This window comes from Trichosurus vulpecula, chromosome 3 (genome assembly GCF_011100635.1).
Source record: "Trichosurus vulpecula isolate mTriVul1 chromosome 3, mTriVul1.pri, whole genome shotgun sequence".
NCBI lineage: Eukaryota > Metazoa > Chordata > Mammalia > Diprotodontia > Phalangeridae > Trichosurus > Trichosurus vulpecula.
Window position 1 is genome coordinate 356,452,383 of NC_050575.1, and position 19,253 is coordinate 356,471,635.

Consider the following 19,253-nt stretch of genomic DNA (forward strand, 5'->3'; position numbering starts at 1 on the left):
CATCTAATTACATCCAATGTCCATTCTACTACATCACACACACTGCTTCTATTGTCTTGGAAAATTAACTCTCTCTTCACCAAAGGAACCATCTGAGTCATCTTTTTCAAAGCTTTGACACTATCCCATCTAGGTGCCTCTGATGTCTACTAGACCAGAGGTATCAAAACTTGCAGCCAGCAAAACTCCCAAAAATCAATCCAAACCATATTAACACATAATTGGACAATGTTGAACAGAAAAAGTAAAAATACAATACAATGTAGATAATGTTGATTTGTGGTTTTTTCAGTCAATATGCAGCTTGCAGGGAGCCTTAGCACTAATGTACTAGAGAACCATAAGCAAAATCAGAAGGCTGGTGAAGTATGACTTTTACAGTTTCTTTTCATCTCACTGAGTTCAATGTTTTCCTGCTGCCTCTTCCCTAGGTAAGGCCTCTGACCCAGGCTCAACCTCCAGATCCTTCCTTTTCCTCTATCAATACTTATCTGTCCTACATCCTGTTCTTTCACAGACCAAGCCGTTCGTCGGGCTGTAATAATGAACAAATCTCTGCCACTGAGGATAATCAGAGCACCTCCCTCACAGGGTTGTTGTAAGGATCAAATGACATAAGATTTGTAAAAGCCTCACACATACTGGCTATGTTATCTCTTACGAGTTCTAGGTAACCCAATAAAATTAAAAGAAAAAAATTAAAAAAAAAAAAGGTTTGTAAAAGCACTTAGCATAGTGTCTGGCACAGAGTAGGAGCTAAATAATTACTCCTTTCCTTCTCCCCCCACCCCTCCATCCCAGCACTGTATTTGATCAGTACTAAATAGGAGAATGTGTTACATCTCCCTAATCACAGAATCATGGATTTAAACCTGGTAGAGAACTCGAAGGGCTTCCAATGCCGCCATTTCACAGATGAGAAAACTGAGGCCCTGAGAAATCAAGTCACTTATTCAGGGAATACATGACAGGACTGGAATTCCTCTGACTCCAAATCTAGCACTCTTTCCATTGTATATATTTTCAGGGGTCTTCTGGAAATAATGCCTTCTGGTATAAGTAGAGAGAGCACAGGATTTGAAATAGGAAAGGCTTTTCTTCTTACCACCCGGTTTGACTTTGGACAGTGCACTGATGAACATTATTTATTAAGTGCCTACTGTATGCAAAGCATTGTACTAGGTGCAGGAGATGTTTGCAATGAGCAAACCTTGATTTGCCCCTTTGCAAACCCTGGATCTGTTTCCTCATCTGGGAGATGAGGCAGTTGGATCTGTGACTTCCCAGATTCCTTCTAGCTCTGAAATCCTAGGATCCTCTGATGGGAAGTTTAGGTACTCTGCCAGGACACTGGGGAGAAGGCTTTGAGACAGGCTGGGCTTTCTGTTGATCTTCATACATCACTCGATCACCAGGAGTGCATCCACACTTCCCCATCCCTGACACAGGGAAAAAAAAACACCTTCGAATTTACTAACCAGTAGTGATCAGGTTATCGCTGACCGGCAAAAAAGCTTGAGCATCTATACAAACTTGGTGATCATATATATTCGGAGAACCCTGGAAGAAGAGAAAGAAAATGAGGGAAGGTGGTGGAGAAAGGGATTTAACATTTAATCTTGCTTTGTATTTGGTTTATAAACTTGAGAGGGGAAAGATGAGGGCAAACATGGCCTCACAATGTGTGAGCCAATGATCATCTATAATTCATATCATCTTTATATTTCTTTAGTGCTAGAGAAGGCTTGTGGCCATCCCATAAATAGAGGAACCAACCAGATTAGAAACGGCTTTTCGATACCATCAGCCACAGAGTGAACCTTCCTGCCTAGATACAACTCTGCTACCAAGAGGTCAGAAACCAGAGTGGTTTTCAATTATTCTCACTCCCGACCACCAGATAAGTCTGTAGCTGACCTTGCTCCCTTTTCTTGCAAGCAACCTATGAACTAAGGAGCAGGCGTCAGAACCGACGATGATGTGCCCCAAATGGCCTGCTTTCTCATCAGCACCAAGCAGGCTGGAATGCAATCAATCATCAAGTATTTATTAAGCACCTATTATATGCCAGGCAAAAGAGACAAAATTAAAACAGGCCATGCTCTTACGGAGCTTACATTCTATTGGTGGAAACAAAACACACACACGCGCACACACACACAAACAAATTAAAAATATGTTCCCAGCAACCACAAAATAATTAGCAGGAGTAGGGTGGGAAAGGGTCTCAGGGTGAGGGAGAGGAGGAGGTTAGGAAGTATAATATGTCATCCGAGTTGAGCTTGAAGAGGCGTGGAAATTCTAAAAGCTCGAGCTGAGAAGAATAAGAGGTCTAAACATGGGGAAAAGCATGGAGACGGGGGGGATGGAACATTGTCTCTGTGGGACAGTAAGCATGCCAGTTTCACTGAAAGGCAGGAAGGCATAAAGAGGGAGGGTATGTAATGAACCTGGAAGGGTAGGATGGCGACGGGCCGTGATGGGCTTTAAATGCCAAACAGAGGCGTTTATATTTTGTCCTAAAGAGAATAGAGAACCATTGGACGGCCATCTCCAGTTGTCCTGATCTCTGTCTGGCCACTAGACCCAGATGGCTCTGGAGGAGAAAGTGAGGCTGGTGACTCGGCACAGTCCTCCCTCACTTAAATCCAATTCACTTGCATGTCATAGCATTGCCTATCCGGTGTCATGGTCCTCTTCAAGAATGAAGGACAAACAACAACAACGCAGAACCATTGAAGTTTCTTGAACAGGGAGTACTAGGGTCAGGCTTATGATTTAGGAATAATTTTTGTGTGAATGAAGAATTAAAAGGGAGAAGAGACTTGAGAGAAGGAGACCAGTTAGGAGGCTCCCGAAATAGTTTGGGTGAAAGGTAGTAAGAGACTTAAGTCAGGTTAGGGCCAGGTGAAGAAAAAGAAGGGAATGGATGCATGAGATGCACCTAGCCTTATGCCTCTGCACACTGACACAAAGGAAGCACTTTCTAAATGTTCTTTTATTCATTCATTCATTCCTAAATGCCTGGTGAACCTCAGGTTGCACTGTATTTGGTGAGAGCAGACAGATCTGGCTGTCGACACCACAAATGAAGCAATCACGTTTGTGATTTTATACAGTGGCATGTGCCCTGCTGGTGTTTACTTCTTTTTTTTAAGGATGATCATAAAACACTTGGCAAGAAGCGTGGCTGCATAAACAGGCTTTGACAGTCTGTTATCTCTGGGTTTATGAGTGTTTGCTTTAGATAACCATCACTAGCTCTGTGGCACTAAACTTTGACTCCTCTTGTATAGGCTCAGAGACCATTTCCTCAGTTTCTTCTTAGAGGGATAACCCTTGGATGCAAGGTAGTTGCAGGGGGAGGGGTGGTAAATGAATGCAACATCAGGAGACCAGGCTCAAACTCCGGTCGTCACTGTGTGATCTCAAGACAAACTCTCTGAGCCTCAGTTTTTTCATCAAGAAAATGGACTCAGGTCCCTTCTACCTCCAACATTCTATCTCCTTGGAAGGGAAGTCACTACCTCTTATTTGACAGTTTAGGAATACTTTCCCAAGGTGGGGATGGGATTAGGGTGCCCATATTTGGTGTTTCCATTTGATATTTAAATCAGCTTGTAGCAAGAGATGGTTATTAAACACCTACTATATATACCATGGGGAACACGAAGCAGCGAATGGGCAAGTGCTTTTACTTGCCTGCCTTAGTTTCCTCATTTGTAAAGCAGGGATGATTCTAGCACTACATGCCAGAGTTGTTGCGAAGATCAAATGAGATAATGTTTATAAACCTTAAAGTGCCAGATAACAAATCCATTTTAGCTAAAGCATAAGCCCCCTAAGGGAGGAAAAGGAAGGACTGGATGGAAGGGCTGGTTTGGGCTTGATTATAGAGGGCCTTGAATGTCAGGTAAATACTATCCACCAGCACTTGAGCCAGAATTAATTATGAAGTTGGGGGAGAGGAACAAGATGGGGGGGGGGTCGGGTAGGGGCAGGGGGAGTTTGGGGAGAGAGTGAGGTCTAAATGAACCTGCAAAAGGTGGAGATGCTGCGGGGGCTTGGGGGGGGTCACCCATGAAGATAAAAGACTAGGGGTGATTTGCAGATCTTTCTCTCATGTCTTCTGACTCGGCCTGACCTGAACCCCTCAAAGGTTTCCTCTAACACTCAAAAGGCCTTTTGAAGGACCCCAGCTGCTGAGAAAGCTTTAAGGAAACTGAAAACCCGGCTCAATGCGGCCTGGCTATTAATAAATTGAGGCCCACAAAAACCGGTTGTGAACTCCTCACATCTTGCAAAAGAAAAAGAAAAAAAGAACGAAGACAGTTTTTCAAAGACTCTAAAAACTGTGTGTGGGCTGTTCAGTGGTTCCCATCTGGACATTATACAAAACTGGGAGAACATGTTTTATTGAAATTTAATCCGACGAATTTGGAAAAGGAGACGTAGGAACCTTGGAAATGAAAACCCAGAACTTAGGTTACAGCACAGGGAGACTCCAAGAGGGATGGATGTGTCAGCCATTTTTATGAAGCCCTCATAGCTGGAGCCACCACAGCGCAGATGGAAGGGGAAGCAAATGGGGGTGGGGGGTGGGGTACCTGCCTTTTAGCAACCCCTTCCCCATTTAATAATTCATGTTGCAATGATCTCATGACTACTAACACTTTGGGAGTTTTAGCAAACTGTTGTTTTTGGTTTGATGATAAGAATAATCATAGCTTGCATTTATATTTACAAAGAACTTTAAAAATATCATCTTGCTTTATCCTCATAACAACCCCGGGTGGTAGGCGCTATTATCACAGCCATTTTACTGATGAGAAAACTGAGGCAAACAGGGTTAAATGACTTGCCCAGGGACACACAGCTAGGAAGTGTCTGAGGCCAGATTTGAACTTACACTAGATGAAAGATCCTGGGGCACTATTAGGCCATGGGGATCCGGGGGGCGGGGGGAGAGGGACTATTATTTTTCAGCAGGTTCAATTTAACAGCCCCCTCTGCCCTGTTGATTATGAAGACTCCATTTGGTGAGGTTGCTAGCATCTGGATAAGGTACGACTGAGATATGGAGAATGGAGTATAAAAGCTCCACAAAGAACACAAGACGAGAAATGAGTAGGAATATGCCAGCACAGCAGAGAGTGATCTCAGAGACCGTGGAAAACCACTGGCAGAAAAGAGGCTGCTACTCGTCCACTTTAAGACTGTTCCTAACCCTTACGTTCCAGTCACACACTTCATGTTACCAATAACAGTAATAAGAGGTGGCATTTATACCTGGTTTGCAAAACATTTCACACATATTATTTTAATCGATCCTCATTAATAACTCTGTGAGGAAGGTGCTATTACCTCCATTTCACAGAGGGGAAAACTAAGGCTGCGGAGAGGTTAGGTGGTTTGCCTAAGACTCATGTAGCTGTTAAGTACATCTCAGGTGGAATGCGAACTTGGGAAATCCTTGCTCAAATTCCAGTGATCTATCCACTGCACTGCTGGCTGCCTGTTAGCAGGTCAATAGAAGGGTGAAAGAGGACACAGGGACCAGAGAGAGAGGAGAGAGACAGAGAGACAGAAACAGAGAGAGAGAGGAGAGACAAGAGAGAGGGAGAGAGAAGGAAGGAGAGAGAAAGAGAAACAGAGACAAGAGATAGAGACACAGAAAAAGAGAGAGGGAGAGAAAAGGAGAACACACACACATATAAACAGAGATAAAGATATAGAGACACAGAGAAGGGGAGCAGGAGAAGGAAGAGGAGAGAGAGACAGAGAAAGGGAGAGAGAAGGAAGAGGAGAGGGAAACAGAGATAAAGAGAGAGAAGGAAGAGAGACAGAGATACAGAAAGAAACAGAGACAGAGAATGAGAGAGACAGAGAAAGAGAAAGAGAGAGGGAGAGAGAAGGAAGAGGAGAAAGAATATGAGAGAGAAACACTGTTCTGATGCTCAAGTCCTGACTCATGACCTACTGTGAGACTTTGGGCAAAGCCGTTCTTTTGCAAACAGCATGATGGAACTGTTCCCATGCAAAACCAGGCTACTCTCATATGTATGTTCTAGACAACAGCTAGCACACTGTGGGTGCTCATTCAATATTTAACAACATGAGAGGGAGATTAATTTAAAAAGAAAGAAAGAAGGAAGGAAGAAAGGAAGGAAGAAAGGAAGGGAGAGAGACAGAGAGAGAGAGAGAAAGAAAGAAAAAGAAAGAAAGAAAGAAAAGGAAAGAAGGAAGGAAAGAAAGAAAGAAACATTCTTGGGTGAATCACCAGGGCATTAAACGGCCATCCTCACATGACCCCAGGAGCGACAGCATAGCACACAGTGGGAGACCACAAAGATGGGCAGGATAACTAAGATGAAAGCATGGAGGGACAAGTAATTGACCTGAGCACAGCCCTTAAAAGGAAACAGAGTGTGCCTCTCAACCTAGAATTGGTTTCCTGCCAGTCTCCTGTAGCAAAAAGTCTATGGGTTTGGGGAAGGAAAGTGTGCAAAGGTCAGAGCTGAAGTTAGTATAGATGCAGAGTATATTAATAGCTGACATTTAGAGAGTGCTTTAAGTTTTACCAAGTGTATGTATGTACACACATATATATGTGTACACACACACACACACACGTAATTTTTAATTTGATTCCCACAACAACCTTGTAAACTAGGTGTTACGTATATTATTATATCCATTTATATCCATTATATCCAAACAGCCTCAAAGAGGTTCCATGCCTGGCCCATACTCCCACGACTAATAAGCATCAGGTGTGGTTCAAACTCAGGACTCCAAGCCAGTCTCTTTATTCGCCAGGCTGCTTACATAAATGGGCACTTGTGGGTCAGCCCCAAGAGGGAGGTGGAAAAGGGGAGCTGGAAGTTAACCAGGGTACAGAAATAGCTGGTGACTAACACATGGGAAAGAACATTAATACATCAGTCCAATATCCTTACCTGATCTGCATCATTATCATCAGGATTATCCCTATCAAACCAATGCCCAGACTGGGGCTTCTCTCACCTCAGGGCCCCCCCCCCCCCACAAAGCATACATATAGTTCAGAAGAACATGCCAACACTTACCTGGCCCGCCAAGTTGAAATACGAGTGGTTGGTCAGACTGACTGGTGTGGTGCTGCTGGTCTGGGCTTTGTAATTCACTATTAACTGCCCCCCATCAAGCGTGTACGTGACCCAAACTTTCAACTCGCCAGGATAGCCTTCCTCTCCATCTGGACTGATCCGGGAGAACTGAACGCCATTTGGTACCACTTGAGGGGTCCAAAGGACCTGGAGGAAGATATTAGAATAACCAAAACACAAAGTAAATATCCCATGCAAAATATTCCAGGAAATCTAAACTCAGGAGTATAAAAATGATTACACCGACTCCCTAATTTTTTTGAGAGCAGGGTTTAATTTTTAATCTTTCTGTTGTTTATTCGATATGGAAAAAATTGTGAAAAAAAAGTCTTTATTTCTTTTTTTTTTCCTGCAAAGAAGTATATAACATACTATTTCTTCTTCCCCTTCTGAACTCGATTTAAAAAAAAAATCCTCAGCTTTTCCATTTTTCCTCCTAGCACCTTGCTCACATTCTGGCCCAATACCAAAATAATTGCTTTAGCAAATGATGACTGGAGACTGGTATGGCTATCTTGGGCTTTGGTTTAAAAAATTAATCCTTCCCTGGGATCCTCCACCAACGGGAGTGGAAAATGAAATCAGATCTTGTTACAGTTTGGAACTGGGAACCTCTCTGGTCTCAGTTTCTTTATCTATAACATGACAAAGTCAGACTAGATAACCTCTAGTCTAGCTGTAAATTGGATTCTGTGGAAACTATCTTTCTGCAGCTTCCATCGCTTGCTCTGAGTTTTGCCTTCTGGGACCAAGAACCAGAAATCAAATTCCTCTATCTTCTCTAGGTTAAAGCACTGACTCTGAAGTTAGAGGACCTGCGTTCAAATCCCACCTCTGCCACTTATTACTTGCGTGACCTTGGGTGAGTCCCTTAAATCTCTCTGGGCCTCATTTTACTCATCTATAAAATAGGAGGGGGAGAGTGGGAAAGGCTGGACAAGGTGGCCTCTAGATTGATGTGCTAATAAATGTTTAACAACCAGCTCTGCACTATCTTCAAAAAAGAAAGAAAGAAATTATGTAAGGCACACTTTAAAATCTGCCCTCTATTTTTACCATTTTCTCTATCACTTTCTTCAGTCTAGACAATCAACAAAACAATACATCAAATCCTGATTTATAGTGCTTGCAGATTTGGGAGGTGTAAATGCTCAGACTGAACATTTAACAATCTGCAGAGCTGGTTAGAGCTGGCTCCAGCACCTCCCACGTGGGAATCTTCTCAGTTCATTTAACCAGTCCTCATATAGCATGAATCACAAAGCCCTTCGCTATCCTGGCTGCCCTCCTCTGGATACTCTCCAGCTCATCAATGGCCTTCCAAAATTAAAGCATTTAGAACTGAACATATTATAACACCTGCTGTAGCCTGCCCAAGATAGAGAGGTGGCTACGTTGCCCAGTGGATACAGTACTGGGCCTCAGGAAGACCTGAGTTCAAATCCAGTCTCAGAAACTTATCAACTGTGTGACCTTGAGTAAGTCACTTAACTACCGTTTGCCTCAGTTTTCTCATCTGTAAATGGGGATAATAACAGTACCTACCTCCCAGGGTTGTTATGAGAATCAAATGAGACAATAATTGTAAAGTGCCCTGGCACATAGTGGGTGCCCTATAATGTTGGCTACTAATATTATTATCCTTAGAGTATAAGATCTCATGAATTTTCTTGGCTCTCATGTGACATTGCTGACTCGGGTTGAGATGGCAGTTTACTAAAATACCTACTCCTTTTTTTTTTTTTCCAATACAACTAGCTATAACTCTTCCATCTTATAGCTGTGGGATGGATTGGTCCTGGGGACTGAGTCTGTTCTGTCGCAAGACTTTAGAACACAAGAATACTGGAAAAGATTCATGTCCCCAACCACAGGAAAAACAGCTGAATTTGAAATTAAGTCCCAGACTTCAGTGAGATCAATCTCCTATGCAAATCATTAAGTGGAAACTTTGACTTCTAAATAAATTTAAAATGTGAGCTCTAACCTAAAAATGTGAAGGCCGGGGAAAATAAAAGCAGCAACAATGTATCCATATTGCCTAATTAAAATAATCAATTACATATAATATATAGCTCTATAATTTAAATTATATGTGTGCATTATTGTTATTTAGATGCCGTCATATTTGTTTTTCCTATGCCTGTATGTGTTTTTTTTATAACATTTAGATCATGAAGACTTTTTAAAGAATGATAAATAGAATGTTTAGGGTAAGATGTTTATGTATGGGCACCCAGCCTTTATTCCTTCTGCCAAATAATTTCTAAAAACAAAGAAGAGAAAGAGCCTTTTTTGGTTTGTCTGTTTTTTCTGGAAAAAAAAAAGTTAGCTTCTCTACATCACAAAACCATTACAGCTACTGTGTGTTATGGATTTTGTTCCATCTTGGCTACAAAAACTTCCAGGACATTTCTATGCCCAGGCCTACACTCAGCATTTCTGATTCTGATAGGACTCTAAGAAGAAATAGTCTTTCATGGATGTCACAAATAGAAAAATGCTCTCAGAAATGAGCATCCAACAACTGGTATCCTCATTTTTAAATAATCACGAGGAGATGGATGATGGTGTCACTTGAGCAATGAATTATGAAAACTGAGAATACATGAACAGAGCTCAGTGCAGAAATCTGGTACGCATTTGTAATAAATTAATCCGGCCTATAATTAATGGGACACACGATCATCACTGTGGTGCATGGCAACTAAGAATAAATGATAAGCAGGCCACACAAAAGACTGTAATTAATATTACTTTTCCACAGATTAACTAAGCATTTGGGAGAGTCAGCTGAGGGAAAGGAATGAACCGGGTGTTTGAAAATAGTCTTGCTGGGTCCATCATCCCTCGGGCATTAGGAGCCAGCCAGGAGAGGCTGGGCACTGATGTATGCAGGGTTCAGGTTTGGGGTGGGCAGCCTTCTCCCCTCTGCAGTGGAACTTGCTTTGCCCACTGAGGAAGGAAGGAAGGTCAGGCAGGGCAACTTGAGTCCCACAAACAGATGAAGAAGCTGGTAGGAGTGGGTCAAGCAGAGCAATTATTAGCCTTTCTGTCCAGCCCTGGAAAGGGGTAAGGGGAAGGAAAGTTCATGGTTCCTAGAATTTTCAAATTCTTCATTCCTTTTCTATTTCCTAGGTCAGGCTTTATGTGTGGGAGTAAATGGAATGCTGTGGTTACAGGAAAGACTATCCATTCCTTTCTAGCACACTATCTGAAATTTTTACCAACTAGAGATTCATTTTGGTTCATAGGACTACAGAACTGGAAGGGATTATATTAGGTTCATAGATCATATCATAATAACCAAACATTATATTTGGCTCATAGATATAGAACTGGAAGGGATCTCAGCAATTACTTAAGCCCAGCCCCTTCATTTTATAGCTGAGGAAGCCGAGGCCCAGACTAGTGAAGGGCCTGGACTAGTGAAGTGACTTGTCTAAGGCCACACAGGTAGTAAGTGGTAGTAAGATTCAAAGTCAGGTTCTCTGGCTCTAAATCCAGTGGCCTTTATACTGCCCGAGCTTGTGGGAGAGTTAAGGTCAAGTTGTCATTCATACTTCAACATGAAATCATTTAATCAGACTGCTTTTCAAATGCTTGGCTGAAATTCACTGAGAAAATAGCAAATTTCAGAGAAGTTACAGATAATTTGGAACATAGGACAGTTGCGGGGGCAGGCAGGCCTATGAAGTTAGGGTAAGGTTTTCATGTATGGGTCCCCAGCTTTTATTGCCTCCACCAAATAATTTCTAAAAACAAAGAAGAGAAAGAGGTTGTTTTTTTTTTTTTCTGGAAAAAAAATATGTCAACTTCTCTACATCACCAAACTGTGACAACTACTGTGTATTGTTGATTTTGTTCTCTATCACAGCTACAAAAATTTCCAGGACATTTACACAGAATTTAGGGGGAGAATAAAGGCTCAAAGATTTAATTTACTTTGCCATTTTGACTAGGACCAACCCTGCCTCTTCTCCTCCTCAGAGACAAAGCAGCTAGGTGGCATAGTGAAGAGAGAGGGAATTGCGCAGGATCACATGGTGAGTGTCTGAGGCTGGATTTGAACCCAGTAAGTCTTCTTGACTCCAGGTCCACTTCTCATTCTATCTGCCTCAGGCTCCTCCACCCATAAAATGGGGATACTAATAGCTCCAGAGGGTTATTTAGAGGATCACTTGAGATAATATTTGTAAAGTACTTTGCAAACCTGAAGGCACTGTATAAATGTTAGCTATTATGATCACATCCAACCTCTTCCTATGACTAGCAGACGAATCCCATCCTCGCACCCTTGTAACCGAGAGTAGTCTTCTTCCTCCTCCTTCCCTTATACTGTTCACGTTGTGCAGTGAGTTGGTTTTCTGCTAAGATGTTTGAGTCTAGGATTGTGCGGAGTGAATGGAAGATATGGGGGAGGGGAGGACTGTGACAATGAGTACCGTGAGCCACAAATAGAGTTTAGTGAGAACTCTCACCAAGTATCCTCAAGCTTACCTTGTCAAAGCCTTTTAGTCCTCCATGTAGACTATTAGGTCCGTTGTTGATGGCCAACTTGTATTCTTTCCCATCCACAGTGAACGTCCCTTTGGCAATTCGGTTGGCCACTCGACCAACTACTGCTCCAAAGTATGGATGCTTCTTGAGATACCCTACAAAACAAACAGGATCATTCCTTTAATTTGCTAAACAAGAGGAAGGGCACTAATTCCTGTCTGCTACTGAGTTTCGAAGGATACTGTAAGGATTATATGGTACGTTATCATGTAAACATTGGTTAGTTGTATTTTTCATGATGATAATAATAATAATGAATTATTTTTCAATTATTATTTTCAACTCTGCAAAGTAACCTTGGAGCTAAAATGTTTCTTCTCCTTGTAGCATAATCCAAGGAGAGACAACCAATTCCAATGAACAAACTGATTAAGTGCCCACCCTACGCAAAGTACAAAGATGAGACCCAGACTCTGCTCACAAGGAAGCTACCGTCTAATTGGCGCAAAGACAAATACTACTCGCTTCTGGAGATGGGTGTGGGCACAAATGATACTGTGTGAAGCAACGAAGTAAATAAGCATCAGCAAAGATTATGAAGTCTGGGGCAAGAAAATGAAGACCATCAACACACACACACACATCAATGCTTCTCATCAAAGACGAGGACTTCGGGAGGGAGATTTGAGAAGTGAAAAAAGGGTTTTAAAAAATGAGGTATACGAACATAATTTGGATTTCTGGACCCTAGCTTAAAATTACAGGGAAGACCAAAAACCTGGCCAGAGATGAAGTATACCTAAAAAGGGCTGGTAAAAGTGTATTTGCTGGGAGTCTTGAAACCATGATAGTCAAAAAAAAATTTCAAACAGGAAATGAAGAGACACAAAATTGTTTATGTATATTTATGGAACTAGACACCAAAGAGCAGCTACAACACGGCAGGAAGATTAGCTTTCAGGTCCTCTAGAAATTCACAGGAGATCAAATCTAGAATCAATAATAAAACCCTTGGCCTCAGATATTCTATACATATATGCACAAAACACGATTAACAAAAGGAAGGTGACCTAAAAAAGATAAATTGGACACAGGTATTGTTGAGGCTTGGGTGCAAGGGGACCTCACAGATGAACTTAAATTTTTAAAAGATGTGTACAGAAAAAGATGGACGCAAGGGCAGGTAATGGCAGATGAATACGTAAGAGTGGTACGATCCAGTAAAAGTGGTGTCAGGAGCCCTAAAGCTCAAGTTGAGATTACCATAGTACCTGGTACATATTTAGGGGCTTAATAAATGTTTACTGATTGATTATGGAAATTGAGCTGAAGAAAGCTAACAAAAAGGGGTAATGGGGTTTTTTTTTTTAACAGGGATTAGGGAAAAAAAGGATGATCAAAGAAAGGTTAGGACAGCTGCTTGGCATGGATGTAATGATGATAAAAGATGCAGATGCCAGAGAAAAAGCAGAGCACTTCAACTCTTAATCTGAATCTGTTTTTCAATGCAAAGAAGAATGATCTTTGGATTGGAAAAGATGTAATAAAAATGGCTAATAAGGAATTGACACCAAAGGACAGAAAAAGTTCAATTCACCAGGCCCAGATTAACCTCATCCACAGGTACTGACAGATGGGTCCTGCTGAGCTACTCACTATCAGGGATCCCATGGTTAATACCGAAGTGAAAAAGGACAATTTAAAAGATTTTCCAAAAAAAGAAGACAAGTGGAGCCTGCAGACTGTTAGCTAGTGAGCTTGACTTTCATTCCTGAAAAAAATTGTGCAGTATATGATCAGAGGGATGATTAACACACTTCTAGAAAAGGAAGCTGTGATCACAAACAATGTACATGGGTTCATCAAGAACAGGCCATAAACTTAAAGAAATTCTTTTTTTTTTTTCTTTGCAAGGAGGCCATACTGGTAGATCAGGGAAATTCAGCAAATTGATATACTTTACCAAGAAGTCACTTTCTTAGGGTCAAGTAGCAAGAGTTGAGATTCAAACCCAAGCATTCTGACTCTAAGTCCAGCGTCCCACATCTACCTTCCAAAATACAGTAACTTACGTTTATATCATGCTTATACCTTAGGGTTCTTTATGAGGACTAAATGAGATAACACCTGTAAAAGCCCTTTTAAACCTTAAAGCACAATATGAATGATAAGCTATAGTTATTGTTTTGTATATATGCCTATACAAGGTGTCCCCAAAACCCTTGGAGGCTGGGGGGAGAGAGGGAAAAGAAGATAGCAGAGTTGACTCTGTCCAAGATTAGCAATTATCAATCAATAAATCTACAAGCATTTATTAATCACCTACTGTGTGTTAGACCCCAGAAATACAGGCACAAAAAAATGAAAGTTCCTGCCCTGGGGTGCTTAAAATCATTCTGTCACCCAGAGAAAAAACAGAACCCAAGTGGGGGATGGTTGGCATATGGTTCAATCTAATACCTAAGTTGGAAAAAAGTCAAAGATGGCAAAAAGATGACCAATCCAGAGGGGTGGGCAGTATCAGAAGGATGTGAACTGATTCCCCCAAAAAGAAGAGGGGAGGAAGAGATGGTCTGCAAGGGTGGGTAAGTTCCTTCAAACACCTGGAGGAAGGGATGTAAAACACAGCTAGGGTCTCATGCAAGTTATCAGAGGGAGGCAGTACCTTTTTCCCAACAAGTGCTGGCTACCCTTGCGCTATCCATTACTAGTCATTCCAATTTGGGCAATCTGTATAACTGCTCAGTTCCTGAGAGGATTGCTGTACAAGAGAGTGGTGTTCCATCTATGATTCCAGTCCTTACTAGTTCTAGTGGGACCTTGGGCAATGATTTCATCTTTCTAGGCTTTGCTTTACTCTCCTGTAAGGTGAAAATAAATGAGGATAATATTAACCATACTGCCGGAACCATAAATCTCTATTTTATTCAGCTGTGACACCCTCCCCTCCTCACCCCCCAAGCAGCTGAGAGTCTTGACAGTCTATACTCAGGATATATTTCACATATAAAACAGCTGCCACCCCCTTCATCTGCATGAGCAGTACAGAGTTCAGTTTGGTCATTAAAAACTAACTCCTCCCAATTTCCTCTGTGAAAATCCCTTCACAGACTGGCCTAAACAAAGGGGATTTGTACAACAATGTAAAATGTGGCCAAAATGACATGTTAAGAAAGCAACCCAAGTACTGTGAGTACCTGGGACTTCCTTACATGGCCTAAGAGAACCATGGTGGTGATGGAGAGGGGAGCCAGTTTTCAAAATGTAAAAATTTTTTCACATAAGACTCTGCTGACATTTTTCTGGGCTGTAACTAAAAGAACATTTGGATTACCTCCTCAGAATGCTATAGAGGACAGATCTCATTTTCCCGGAGACATCTGAATCACTCTGACCTCATCTGTCACCTCAAGACATCTGAGAAGCTTATTTCATCTATCTGTGAAATTGGGAGATAGCTCACGTTCCGTCTAAAGGGGCTGTGAGTCAGGGGATTAGACATTCTCAGCTGTTCCCTATGGTGCACAAAGACAGTCTTGAGGATTTTATTATCTCAAAGTAACTATTTCCTCCTCTGTCAAGTCTTTACTACTGAAATTTGCTTACTGCAGGTTATTAATAAACTAGAATTCAGCAATATAATAGCAGAGTTTGTTGATGCAATTCCTGTTAACAGCTGGCCACGGTGGCTGTTCCCAAGAATTAGAAGAATTAGACGGCCCCTAATATTTCAGGGAAGACTGAATAGAAAGACTGCATCATAAAAGAGAAACAGGAGTCCATGGATAATCCAGGAGGAGTGTTGAGTGTGTATGTTGGAGGCTTGGTATTCAGGGATTGTTTTCCAAATTCCACTCCTTTAAAAGTAGTTCCCCTCCTTCCACCTCCCCCTTCACTATCAGCCTTTAAGTAAAAAGGAAATTGAATTATTAAACTATATTAAATTATACAGTTTAATATTTTTAAAGCCATGTCAATATCAATCCAGCACCTAGATAAATATTTTAAAAACCATGACTCAACACTGAACAATTCTCCCAGGAGGAAAAATTTGATCACTGACTTTCCCCATGAACTCTCCGAATGGAAAGTTTCCACAGACTACTATGTCTGGCCTGTTACAATGTAGAAGCCTTGGTTAATTCCTTTTTCCTTCTTATATTCATTCTGGTAATCTTTTTTTCTATTGAGATGCCTAAGGGTTAGCAGGATAACAAGAGATGCTCACCATAGAACGTTAAGAGCTAGGAGAGACCTCCAATATCACCTGGGTTCTACCCCCTTGGTTCTGACAGATGAGGAAGTGGAAGCTGAGACTCTAAGAAGTTGGCTGGCTTCTAGCTCCTACCTTGTGATAATGTAAGCCCATTATGCACGTCCAAAACACTTTCGGGCTTTGAGTTACACGGCTCAAATTACACAAACACAGGGCAGCTAAGTGTCATAGCGGATTAAGTGCTCCACTTGGAGCAAGAGACTTGGAGCAAGGCCTCAGTTCAAATCCACCCTCCGACACTTACTGGCTCCACAAACCTGGGCAACTTTTTCTGCCTCAGTCTCTCTGTCTGTAAAATGGGGATAATACTAGCAGCTATCTTTCCAGGGTTGTTGAGAGGAGCAAATGAAATAATATTTGTAAAGCACTTGGCAAATCTAAAAGTACTAAAATAATCAAATAAATACTAGATATTATCATTTGATCACCTAGAGTCATGTTCTGGAAATTAGGCAGTGGTGGGAATGGGCAGATAAACCAGAAGAGGCAGCCTTATTCAAATCAACTAATGATGCAGAATAGAAGCAATGGTGGAGAAAATCACCTCTCTTTGAATCATTGGAGTCTGGGGATGTCTTCTGACTCCATTGGCTGTATTTTGCACTAGTCACTTAACCTTTCTGTGGTTAAGAAGGTGATTCAGGTTGCAAACTGTAACCTTTCTGTGGTTAAGAAGGTGATTCAGGTTGTAAACTGTGGTGACTGGAGAGAGAGAAGAAGAGGGACAGGAGGAGGGAGAGGAAAGGGGAGGGGATGGGGAACCAGAGGGAGAAAGGGAGAGAAACAGGGGAGAGAGAGATGGAGGGTCAGGTGGATGGGGAGGAGAGAAAAAGATGGGGGAGGGAAGGAAGGGAGAGAGAGAGAAAGAGAGAGAGAGAGAATTTGGAAAATGTCTTCATGGGTAAAGATTATTTTGAAAATCATCCTGATTCTCACTTTCTGATTCAGTAGGAAGCAAAACCCCATCAATCAACAGCTCTTCCCTAACCTCACCTCACCATACACTAGAACCCTGGGGGAAAACCCAGGGGTGGATGGGGGTGGGGGAGAAGGAAAGATTTTCCCACATCTGTACATTTTCCTACCAGGGAAATTAGATGAAATGACTAAATGCAGTAATTTATGGTAAAGGAATTTCCCTCTTTTTCAAAATAAACCAGCACCATGGCAAACCATGGAACATAACAGGAGCTCAGTGAAAACCACAGGGTACAGAGTAGAGGTTTCACAAGACATTTAAAGGCACCATAAATATTTTTGGCCACTGAATTTAGGAGGAGGCCGGGAAGTTTGTTTAGGGATCCTAGATCTAGAATAGCTCTAGGCTACCTCTTCCAGTTCTCATTACGGTTGGGGAACAGCGGCCCAGAGACTTTTGATGCCAAGCCCAACCAAGGTCACACAAGTAATAAGCATCAGAGGCAGGTTTTGATAAAACGCCAAAGGAAATCATTACTTATGACCCAACAACAACTTAAGATTCCAGAGCCTCTATCCACTGAACCATTAAGAGCTCTTTATAATAATAATAGCAATAATTGCTAACATTTACGTAGCACTTACTATGTGCAAAGTGCTTTATAATTATCTCATTCGATTCTCATGGGAGGTAGGTGCTATTATTATCCCTGTTTTATAGACGAGTAAACTATGGCATACACAAGTTGAGTGACTCGCACAGGGTCACAAAGCTGGTAAAGTATCTGTGGTTGTTTTTTGAACTCAGATCTTACCAATAATCAAACCTTTAAGGGGGGGGGGGATTGGGGTGAAAAGCAAGTTCTGAAGTTAAAAAAAATCCATACAAGCAGGCTTTTAAAAAGATAAACCTCAAAGCCGGTGACCCATGCTCACCGAGAAGGCTGAATTCATTCATTCTTGAGGGTCTCTCCCCTCCCCCCATCCTCTCTGCCCTATTACTTTCCCCTGCCCCACCCCAGAACTAACTTCTTAGAACACAATGCAAAAGAGAGATTTCCAAAGGAAAAAAAAAAGCTGCAGTCTAACTCATGTGCCAGAGTTCCAGCCAAGAAGCTGAGGCCACTAAAATAAATTATCTGGGATGCCTAATTCTTGCAGAAAAACTGGTAAAGAAAAAAAAAAGAAAACAGCCATTATTTTTTTCCTTGTGCATGGGGGAAACCCAATCCATCTAAGCCAATTTCCTCTAGACTGAGTCCCTACCAGGGTGGAACTTTCCCTCAGTGTTAAACAGTTCAAAGATCACTTTCAGGCCAGTTTTTGAATTTTTTGTTTTTTAATCTCCAACTCGCCTTCAATGGACTCTGGACCAGTTAAATGAGTTCAGCATATAACTAGAAGGCTAAGTCCATATTCATGTTCCTCTAGCAAGTATTTACCAAGCCCAGAGCAATTCCATTTGTTAGCCAAACGCACCTAAGTTAGGTTGAATCTCCACACCCAGAGCAAAGGGATGGAACCCACCCTGAATCTTTCCCACGAGGGGTAGTGGTCAAAAAAGGATCAAGAAATCCTGGGTTCCGCTCCCACTCCCAACACTTACTGGCCTGGTGACCCTGGGCTAGTCACTTTCTAGGCCTATTTCCTCGTCTGTAAAATACAGGAGCGGGGGAGGGGAGGAAAGGTGGACTCCAGGGGCTCTGGGGTTCCTTCCAGCTCTCTGATCTCTGACTTTAGGTTACCCCAAAGCAGTTCGACCCACCTTCTAGCTCGGCAAAGCCCAGCACCACATCTGAGAATTTCCCATCCCTGTCTTTGACCTCCAAAGCGGTGATGGTGCAGCCCAGGGTGATTATCTCCACCCTCAGCTGGTCTGACTGTAGATGGAACTTCTCTACAATCCCTCCTCCACCGGGGAGGTCCCCAAACACACTTCTGGTCACCGAAGTCATGGGAGGAAGGGGAAGGAAAGCAACCAGCGAGACCACAACACCGAGGTGCAGCGCAGGTAGCAAGCACACCTAGGGGCAGATGTCACGCACCGGGAGGGCGGACAGAAATTACTTTATAAAAGAGAAGCTAAACCCCTCCTCCCGTCCGCCCCTTGTATCTCCGGGATTGGAGGACGAGCCCCACTTAACTTGGCCCGCTCCTAGATTTCAGGTTACTTTGCAGGAAAGAGACGGACGCAGCACGTGCTTTCCTTCTTTTTCGCAACTTTTCTTGCATTGCATTTTGGGAGTGGTAGTCTTCCAAGGGCGAGGCTGCTCTCTGAGAGTAAGCTAAGCATGGAGGATTTTTTTTTTTCCCATCCTGGTTACAATTTTTCCATAGCTCTAAACTGTAACCAGGGAGGGTGTAGCCTGGGAGGGGCTCTCTCTGTAAGAGAGAGAGAGAGGCGCGTACTT

The 19,253-nt window shown here is 42.3% G+C and overlaps 1 protein-coding gene across 1 annotated transcript in view; it reads right to left on the reverse strand.

Moving 5' to 3' along the window:
• Positions 1 to 19,001, reverse strand: part of GALM (galactose mutarotase) — a 55,449-nt gene extending 36,448 nt beyond the window's left edge. Inside the window, exons 1-4 of the mRNA XM_036751926.1 lie at positions 18,608 to 19,001; positions 11,649 to 11,803; positions 7,089 to 7,295; positions 1,479 to 1,560 (exon numbers count right to left, since the gene is read on the reverse strand). Coding sequence (XP_036607821.1) covers positions 1,479 to 1,560; positions 7,089 to 7,295; positions 11,649 to 11,803; positions 18,608 to 18,797 — 634 coding nt within the window. The 5' untranslated portion in view covers positions 18,798 to 19,001. The remainder of the gene's footprint in view (positions 1 to 1,478; positions 1,561 to 7,088; positions 7,296 to 11,648; positions 11,804 to 18,607) is intronic.
• Between the last annotated feature and the right edge of the window lie 252 nt (positions 19,002 to 19,253).